A 10,444-nucleotide genomic window follows, 5' to 3' on the forward strand; every position below is an offset into this window, starting at 1 on the left:
AGCCCTCAAAAGCTATTCCTACAGTCAGCCTGATCACAGCCACACTTTAATGTAAGCACATTGCAAAAATAGAGGGGCACTGACTGAAGATCTTGTCTCTTCCTCCTTTAGGAAATTGCAAACTTCCATTTCTTTAATCTAATCATTTGCAGGAGGAGATACCTTCTCTAGTAAAGCCAATATAAGAGGGCTGAAAGGTCAGATGGGATAATATGTAATCCATTGCGATAAGGGCTGTTTACAGAATTATTAATCAAACACAAAAGGGAACAGATAGTAACATTTTTTATTAAATATTACAGTGGATCAAAAAGTACAAAATATCTTTTGCCTGCTATGTGATTGGGAAACTATTGGCACATAATACAGTATCAAAAGCATTAATAAGTACAATTTGGAAAACATACAAAAATTGAGTGTTTATAGTTGGCTCAGCTTTATTTCTGGTAGTGTTTAAACTAACGCAAAGGTTACTCAATAACCTTTTAAATGGGAAACTATATAATATTACTGGGCCATTTTTGTATATACAAATCATCACCTTACAGAGCATATAGGCTACATAACTTGAATCACAAAAAGTATACAATATTTACAACAAAAGAAAGTTAAAAAAGTATAAACAGCTAGTAGATTATGCTGCCATTATTAGAACATATTTAAAACTGCGGGGCTGGGGGGAGAGGGGAGAAGGAGGAGGAAGAGAACGAGCGAAATATCAACCACGTGTACAGCAAACACCGCTGGCAGCACCCACGGCAGCGCTGCCAATGCCGCCTGCCTCACACCAGCGCAGGCAGTCCCACTGCTCACCAAAATCACCAAACACCAGGTGTGACCTCACTGACCACTGCAAAGGGAGAGAGCAGGCGAGGAGGGTGAGGGACCCCAGAGGTGTCTCTGGAGGTGGCAGCCCCATGTCCCCCCAAATGGGGCAAAGCTGCTGGCAGAGGCAGTACAGCACTTGCCTCCTGCCCCAGTAGCCACCAAGCCAATTCTCTGCAGCTGGGACAAATGACTCCCCAGGCACGGACCCACCCGGTGAGCTTCTCACACCAGGCCAGCTCACAGCCGTGACAGACCTGCCGCAAACTGCCAGCCTGCTCCCACTCAGCCTGGCCAGGGGTATGGATCGCACCAGGAATCGGGCCCTACTTCCCACATGCTTCATGAAGCTCAGCTCAGAGCATGGCCAGAAGCTACACACAAAGCTGTTTGCTGCTGGGCCTTTTCCTCTGGATCTCGCAACCTTCAGCATCCCTAATGCATCCTGGACATAGTGCGTTTGAATTGCAACATTTCTTGGAACTGGCTACTAGTAAATAGATTTATGACTCTATTGCCAATTAGATTCCGCAGTTTCCTTTACAAACCTACCAATAACAATGCTCTGATTGCACAAAGAAAGGCTTGTGCAATTTCATTCAATAATAAGGCCCCTTGAACTCAAACAATGCAAACAAAGCCCCATTTAAGACATCAAGAAAAAAAAAAAGACTTTTCAGCCAATAGAGAATTCAATAGTCTGTTGAAAGATTTCCAAGATTTCTGTTAAAAGTTCTTAAACAAATAATGCACCGCTTCTGTTGGGGGTTTATGCTACCATTTCTTTTCCTTTTGCCCAGTATATTATGAGCTTCCCCAGCCAACAGTGGCCAGTCTCCTCGTGGGGCAAGCGAGGAGCCTTCCTCCCCTCTCCCTGTCCCCCAGCCCTGCGTTGCCTCAGCACGGCTCCGAAAAGGCTACCAGCAAACTCCAACGGGACATAACCAAAAGGGACACTGGACACTTCGCATAAACAAATGCACAACTCCAGGACACACAACTTAACCAAAACAAGGAGAAGCATTTGCTTTGCCAAACACACGACAAGCTTCTGTTTGCATTTGCTGTAGATTTTTATATTCTCTCCCCCTTTCCCCCCGCCCTCCTCCCCCCCATCCCCAAACCCCTGATTCTTACGTGATTCAGATCTAGTGCAACTTTACTAGAGATGTCCTCCACACTGTGGCCTCTGCCTGGATGAGCCTGCAGTTCTGTTTCCTGTACGACTTGTGGAGCAGCAGGATGCTCTGCACTGGCACATCCATGTTGTAAGTTCTACTAGTCTGTTTATCAATCAATTAAATATAGTTTTACCACAGGAATATAAAGTATTTAATTGAAGAAGCTGGATCTTTAACAGTAGATGAGTATATTATTCTGGTTTCCACCTTTGGATATTATGTATGATACATTATATATTGTATTTGGCTTCATATCACGGGAAAATTTAACGACATGCCTAGCATGCAAAGTGTTGCTTAGTAGTTCCCATTTTTCTTTTCGTATTGATTACGCTGTCTTTGAACAGTAACTGAGATGGTTTGAATCACAACCAATTTTCACATTGTATAAAGCCTCCAAGTCACACTTCGCTTTACTGATGTCTGTGCTCAGCTGCGTGGTGGTGACGTCCCGCAAAGTGAATATACATCCATAGGAAGCTCTTTCATCAGGAAAACCCAACTCCTCCATGCCCAGGCTTTCCCCCTGTGAAAGGATGCCCAGGGAGAGGCCGAGATCCTTGTGGGAGTGTGGAAGGACCACCCCGACCACTGCATGGAACCCCCTACCCATCCTACCAAGCCCAGCCTGCTCGTGAGGCACAGGACCCAACCCATAAGCCTCTGATTCAAATCTGCACTGGCTCCTCTCACAATTTCTGAAATTCTCGACATTCTTGCAAACCACAAATCCATTTTCTGCACTCCTTTGTCATCCAGAAGCTTGTGCCAGGGAGGTTTTGTTTTCTAGACCGTTTCTCTGGTAGGCAGGAAGGTTTCACAGCCTAGTTAAGATTAAGTACAACGCTCGACAAATTCACGGACCACGATACAGGAAAGCAAAGCTCGGTGGGAGGTGAGGAGCGGTGTGGGAGCCATCGCAACAACGGGAGGAGGGCGAGAGGTGCTCAGCACCTCGCAGGGGTGGGCTGTGGGGAAAGGAACCTTGTTCGCATCCTTGCACCATAACATCACCTACAGTATGTTTATAACCATTAAGATTAATCTGAGCCAGTTGCTTCAGTTTGTAAACAGTAAACGTTACCACAAAAACGAAACAAAAATGCTGCTCAAAAGTATAAAGAAACTGGAAAAATTACAAACACATAATAAAAAAAAAAATTAGGACAGCCACAGCCTTTAAAAAAGTTGCAGATAAAATGATACTGTTTAATTTAAAAAAAAAAAGAACCCAAAACAAAAAAACAAACATAAAGAGCACAGAATATACTGGACAAACGAAACTATATAAATTATTGTGACCAAATGTGACACTGGTAGTTTACGAAGTGGATATGTACAGTCAAATTAAACAGTGTTTACCCTTCTGTTCTAATAGTGTTAAAATGAAAAAATCTATTGCCGTTTTACTATACATTGCATTGATTGAATCTTTAAAAGTCAGGAAAAGTTACCCCAAAAAGCACATCCACTGATTGTACAGATTCTCGGCCCGCTTCTCCTTTCCAGGTTCATCTCAAGTCCTTGACTCATTGGCAACAATGCACAGCCTCTGGTCCTTGGCTCAGTGAAAGGCAAATGCAGCCCTCACCAGGGTTTCAGTGAGCTCAGGACTGGGCCTGCGTTTCCACGGCTCCCTTTGAACATCTGCTCTTACCATGTTCAAGTCCTTTCAGAAAACATATATGCAAAATTCAATGATTTTTTTCTTTCTTTTTTTTTCCCGTTTTTCTTATTTGTTTTTGTTGTTTTTTTTTTTTTTCTGTTTGGTTTTCTTTTTTGTGGGGGCAGGGGTAAGGGGTGGGGGGCTGATGTGGGAGCCAGAATTAAAGTAGTAGTCCTGTCTCCATCAAAACTCCGAAGCGCTCCTCTCGGTGGGATATGACTGCATCCTGGTTGACAAAAATACAGATCACTAAATCTGTGAGACATCATCGTCGCGGGGGGAGGAATGTCGCTAACTGAACTTTTCTCCTCAAACCTCTTCTTGTGAGTGAGGGGGTTTACAGTTTTGTGCTGGGATGTACAGAGGATAGCTGGGAAGGTGGGAACGCGGCTTGAGGGTTTATAGCAGCTAAAGGATAAATGCTGTTATGCAAAAGGTCACCGTAGGAACTTCCTACAGGTGTTGCTGCAGCTAAATGTCTGTACAGTTGCTGGGAGTTTGCTGGGGATGTGAGGAATTGTCTCTGCACCATGAAGGAGTGAAGAGCCAAAGGCTGCATTAGTGGGGAGAGCACGGTCTGGTTTTTCAAGTACTGCAGGGGATGAGAATACCCGGGTGGGAGGCGATTGTTGAGCCCTGTGCACAGGCTTCCCGGATACAAGCCTGGGAAGATGGGGGCTGAGAGGGGAAATTTGTGGCTTTCCAGCATGTTGCCAGAATGGAGGCCATGCACCGGCTTGCTGCCTTCCCCCTCTGGGTCGGGAACCTTGTCTTTCGCTGGGGTCTCCTTTGGTAAGTGCAGAGGAGAGACAGCTCGGATTTTTTTTTCAGAAATTACTTTGTCCAAATCCTCCAGGCTCCGTTTCAAAGGCCGGGCAGCCCCCACGTTTTGTGGGCTCGTTCTGCGGCTGATGATCGGATGTACCATCCCCTCCATCTTCCTCAAGTTCTCCAGCCTCTGGGCCTGTTGCTTCCCAGACCTATGGAGCAACTCGCTGTGTTTTTTTGGGACTGTCATGGCCATGGGGGACACGCGGCAAGCTTTGGGGTTACAGTCTAGGCTCACTGCCTGGCTGCTCGCAGCCTGGAACCCGGAGATACCTTTGCACTCTTGCTGGGCCATGGATGAATGAGGGAGGCTGGAGCCCGGAGCCTTTGCAGTCTGTTTGTGTATGCTCTTTGGAAGACTCAAATCTGTTGGCTGATCATCTGAAGAGGCCTCCACTGTTGCCTTTTTTTCTTGCTGATGCAAAGATGGGCGATAATTTAAATTTAGTTTTTCTTGGTGTTTGTGTTGAGTAAAAGTAGAAATATTTTCAGACTCTCTGAACATGTCCCGGGGGAGGTACTTTGATGTCTGTTCATTATTAAGGTGGTGTTCTGTGTGCCTATAAAGGCTGTGCAGATGAGGTGATGAATAAAAATCTGCCAAGAAAGTGGGCACATGGGAGTGCTGCAGTGCCCTTTTCTCACTCATTTTATCTTTGCAGTCCTGGATATCTGACTTCGGTACGTATGACTCGGCAAGAGAACTGAGGTGATGTTTTGAAAAATCACAGCGCTGAGGATCTGGCTTACTTAGCATGTCATGTTTAAAAACATCATTAATTGATTTCCTTTCCTCCTTGGTTTTAAAACTCTGTACATGTTGTATGACTGAAGGCCTATTAATTGCTACAGGATCAGAATTAGGGGCACGGGGACCTTGTGATATGCCTGAGGACGGTTCATCTCTGCTGTTGAGTTTCTTTTTGCTGATCAAAGGTGGAGGAGAACCGTAAGGATAGCTACACGACAGCGCTGCCCCGCTGACCTGTGACAGCAGCTTCTTCTTTGCCAGGGGTGACATGATGCCTGGATTACCCTTGGAGTACAGCAGTGGTGTGTAACCGAAAGTGGAGTCATCATTCATGGACCCAGGCAGCTCCTTTTCCTTGAACATGTCGAAGTTCTGCACCACCAGTACTTTGGGTGTTTGCTTTAGTGCATTGTGGATATCCTCGTTTCCCAGCTGGTCCACTTTCACTGTGCAGTTTGCGATGTAATCGGCCATCTCTGGCAATTTCTCATCTTCCATGTCACTCTGAGTGGGCAGGTGGACTGGGAAAGCTGTGAAGGGCATTTCTGGAGGTTCGCTTTCCAAGCTGTCAGCAAAAGCTTTGTGTAGTCTTTGTTCAGGCTTTGTGTCTTCCGGGGCATCTGCTGGGGGGTGCAATCGCTTTGTGACAGTGGCATCCAGCACAGTGTCTTCTTCTGGGGGCATGGATATACTTGAGAAAGAGGAGGAGTGCTGAGCCTCCTCCTTGGCTTTCTCACTGTTGGTGCTGTTTTCTGCCAGGTCTGTCTTTTCCAGAGGCAGTGTTCGAGCTGTTTCTGGTAAAAGAGGTGGAGGGCCTTGCATGGGTTGTTTTGTCTCTCCCACTGCAGGGTGTTCGGGGAAGTTTTTCTGGTCTGTTGATTCTTGATCCTTCTCTTGTTCTGATGAAACCTAATAAAATGATTCAACAGACAGTAATAAGAATGTAGTACATTTCAGCAGACTGGAAGATTACACTGTTGGCTATTTCTAGAGAAGGACGTGCCAATCACCTTTCTGGAACATGAAGGCTCCAACATACATGTATCAGACCAACAAAGAGAAGAATCTCCTGGAAATATTAAGAAATACACCATCCTTGCCAGGGTTACAATAAAGCATTTCAAAACAGCAGATATTTGTAACCTGACGAGAGGCACTGGTGGCTTGACCAGATAGCTAAATGCTGAGGTTATACACTTTTAAAATTAATTAGGCAAATGCAGGAGAGCAGATTTCATAACACAAATGATAAGGCTATAGAAATTTCTCCTGGTAGCCAACTTCATCTAAGAAAATGATACAATTCCCATGTTTTTTCTTACTTAAAGTCTCTCTAGCATAGCTATCTTAAAAATTCAGTGATCACAGAGGAGATCATTCACACCCAGTTCTGCATTAAAGTGTGAAAATGATAGAAATGGCATACTAGGAATCCCTATTGTAGGCAGCAAATCACTGCCACAGCTTAACTAGGACACACATTTTTTTATTAACGGATTAAAATGAAGTTGTCAACATTCAGTAAGTGTGTGTGCCTGCTATTACAAACATGGCTTTTATGCGTTATCGTCAATGGGACCGCAGCTCGTTCTGCTCCCCCATTAATACAGCTTGTGTGCACAATTCACACTATTCATCCCATTATGTAGCTGGCTGAACTGTGACCCGCAGAGGTCACCAGAGCGTCCCATCTGCGATCCAGCTGACTGACAGCCCTTTTCAAAACTGCTGTCACTCTCCTCTGACATGTCGTGGTGGAAGACAGTCATAAAACAGCAGCATTGTGCAAGCCCTTTATTATTATTGTTTTCTTTCTTCCTTCATTGTAAAGATAAGACGCATCGAGAAAGTTATCATCTAAATGCTGCTTTATGGTCTGTCACAGGAGCGGGGAATCGGAGACGGTCCTAACGAATCCAACCCTCTCAGAGATTTATTTCTTCACAGCTGCTTTTAAATATTCCTGTCTGTTTGGTTGGCCTATTAGTTACAGTGTCTGTTAGTCATCCTAACTTCTTCTTTTTAAACTCATAGCTGCCTTTTGCGGCCAAATACCATCATTAGGTCCTTTACAAAGTACCATCACTAGTCTCTTGAGCTTATAAAATTACAGGAAAATACCAGACAGATGAGCAAAGCAAGGAGGAGAGAAAAAAAAGAGAGAACCATATTTAATAACTGTACATTCTGCTCTTTGTTTCTGTTAAGCAACACTTTGATTGAAGTTTCAGCTATTGTGAGGAAATGTGCAGTCTAAGGCTAATAGCATTTTGTCTGGTGTCTTGTTTCACTGACAATGTCATTGTGACGGCAGGAAAACAGTGAAGAGCACAAAGGCAAATGCAACCCTAATAAATTAAAGTTACATTTTCTCCTAATATACTTCTCATGGTGAGAGTTGAACATGCAATTGAGAGGACTGCACACTTGTAACTGGATTACCCTTTTCCAGCTCACAGCTAAGACCAGCTTCCAGGCCACATGCAGAAATGGTTTCAGTAGTGGCTTGTTTGGGGATGTGCCTACGTATCCTCATGGTGGCTACAGAGGGTCCTTCCGAGCAACACACCATCACTGCTGTGCCTGAATGACGGCTCAGGAACGGGGCTCCACTGCCAGGGGATGGCTGAGGTGAGAGAGACATACAACCTTCTGCAGGGCTCCAGCAGACTTGGATTTTGCTCCACCCAAAGGAGCCGAATGTCTCCTTTCTGCTAGCCCTGTGAAGTGCCACATCCTGGGCAGGGAGGCCTCCCTATGGCAGAGCACAGATGAGCTCTGCAGCCCTACACCCACCCTGAGTCGAAGCATCCACCCTGCAGACCCCTTCACTGCGCAGGCTGTGTGTGACCACCTACCTGTACAGTGACTGACATGGAGGCTGAGGTCCTTAATGGCTCACCCTGATTAAATACGGGCAGGACACGTCTTCCACCCCAGTCAGGGAGGAGACATTAATTCTGCCATAAAAGGTACCATTTTACAATAGGAAACTGCCATAATTGTACATTTTTATTGTCTCGTCTAGGTTCCCTACATTTCCGATAAGCGCAGCTTAGGAACTCTTCCTGCAAACCACACAAAAATAACTGCAGTTTAAGCAGCAGGAAGTTTGAGATAGGGAACAACAAAAGCAAGGAAATTCAAAGTTAAGGCTGCTGCTGACTTGTTATGCTGGGCTTAGCAGTGGCGGTAGAGATAATGTGTAATGCATCTTGCTGATCCAAGACCCCTCAATAAATAACCAGGCATGAAGGAATGACAGGGGAAGGGTGTGCAAGCCTTCACTTCACTTCTCTCCTCCTTGCTTTGGGCAATTTGTGTTGCAACCTTCCAGTGACTGAAGCAGCTTTGTGCGCAGTCTCCTCTTGATGCGTTTTTGGGGATTTTACCCCGACAGGGCTCCCTGTTTTAAAATTACAATGCAAGAAAAAACAAAAAGTCTCTCTGTGGAGTGCTCTCACGTTAGATATTAAAGGTACTGTTGATCAAGGCCATCTAAAACACAAATTCTGCTTTGGATGGGAGATGCAACTGTCCCCGTAAGCACAACTTAAAAGACGTAGTAGGACATGAAAACCAAAATTTTCTGTTCTCAAAACTGGGTACATGAAGTCTCAGAGGCATGCATGTTTGCTGGTCCTGCATTGTTTTTTTAAAACAATGAAGAAGAGGATTGTTGGTAGCTGACTCAATACCAACTTCAGAGAGAAACAGGACTTCTGTACCTGCCAGATGGCAATGAAGCCAAAGGAGCAGCCATAGTCTGCCGGACGCGTCATGGGTTTCGACATTCTTTAAATACTTACTTTCACTGCAACGCCTTGAAGGCTGCTGTCATCTGGCAGACTGAGACAAGAAAAGCAACATGTTTTGCAGGGGTTGTGTGTGAGGAGCTTCACCACCTCCTTCACACGGGGTGCAGGCAGGGCACAGGAGAGAGTGGGCAGGATGTACAAAGGAAAGTGCTTAAGTAACACCGGAGCAAAAACCCCATTGATTTTATATTACTTAACAACACTTGAAGTTTACCCTTATTTGCAGACAAATATGAATTCTACCATCTATCCTACCCTGTGCTATGAACGTACAATCTCTTCCATGAGGACTGTCCTATGCCTGCAAGTAACGTGGCTCTATGTGGAAATTGGGGCCTGACCATGGGAAGCAGGTGACAGAACAGGAACCTATTATGTCTGAATACGAACCTCGGCTGAAAACCATGAGGGAAGTTGGTCTCAGTTAGGGCTTGGAAGGTGGTTCCCTCAAAATGTGACCTTTCAGTCCAAAAAGAATTTTAGTATAACATAATAAAAATCCTGGGGAGTGATATGTTTTTTGACAGCCGTGCACACATCTGTGAGCACAGAAGGGCTGATCCAGAGGTTACCATTATAAAAATCAGCTGTGTCCAACAGCTACCGCAGTATTATCAACAGTATTAGAGGTTCCTGCACCCTGTACTTAGATTAGGAAATAACTGTGGTAGTTGTGTGGTTTCCCTTTGGCAGCTGCTGATCTTTTAGTGGTGGCCACTGTATAACACAATGAGCAGAAATGGTACTTGTTAGATCCAGCTCTTGGTCTTCTGCCATCACTGCTGTGCAATATGGAGCTCACTGGCTGCCATTCGTAGTCCAGCAAAATCCCAGCACAGACAGTACCACAAGAACTGAATTTCCATTGCTGAGCAAACTAACAGGCCAACTGGTTGGAATTCTCCAGTTTAAATTATGTATTTTATCATTGGATTTCATGTGATTAAAGCTGTGCATTTTTAATTGAAAAACTGAAAAGCAGGGAAGCAACCGACCTCAGATGCATCTTGGGGTTTCTGTGCATTATCTTTTTCCTTCTTGCTCTTTTGGTTTTCATTTTTGATGCGTTTTGTTCCAGACACTTTTGTTTTCGCTTCACCCTCCTGGGAACTGTTATCCTGTTTTCGAGGTTTCACTGGAGGCAGTGGCTTATCTTCCTCTCCTTTAATAAATCTTTCATATGGCAGGATTAATCTAGGGGATTAAGGAACAAATAATTGATCAGGTTTTGCCATTCTAGCAAAGAAAAAAAATGTATCTACTACGAGCAGTTTACTTAATAAATCCATTTTCTTCCATGCCATAAAAGCAACAGTTTAAACTCTACATCTATAAATCCAAGTATAAGAAATCAATTTATTTGGCAAGATTATCA

General features: G+C 44.6%; 1 protein-coding gene across 3 annotated transcripts in view; it reads right to left on the minus strand.

The window, feature by feature from the left end:
• Window positions 1–268: 268 nt before the first annotated feature.
• The window catches only part of ARID5B (AT-rich interaction domain 5B), a 117,894-nt gene continuing 107,718 nt past the window's right edge, over window positions 269–10,444 (minus strand). For all 3 annotated transcript variants that reach the window (XM_027694114.1, XM_027694113.1, XM_027694116.1), the window contains 2 exons: window positions 10,065–10,263; window positions 269–6,160 (listed from right to left, as the gene is read on the minus strand). In XM_027694114.1, coding sequence (XP_027549915.1) covers window positions 4,010–6,160; window positions 10,065–10,263 — 2,350 coding nt within the window. In that variant the 3' untranslated portion in view covers window positions 269–4,009. The remainder of the gene's footprint in view (window positions 6,161–10,064; window positions 10,264–10,444) is intronic.

Source organism: Neopelma chrysocephalum, unplaced genomic scaffold (assembly GCF_003984885.1).
Source record: "Neopelma chrysocephalum unplaced genomic scaffold, ASM398488v2 Primary Assembly neopelma1_96, whole genome shotgun sequence".
Lineage (NCBI taxonomy): Eukaryota > Metazoa > Chordata > Aves > Passeriformes > Pipridae > Neopelma > Neopelma chrysocephalum.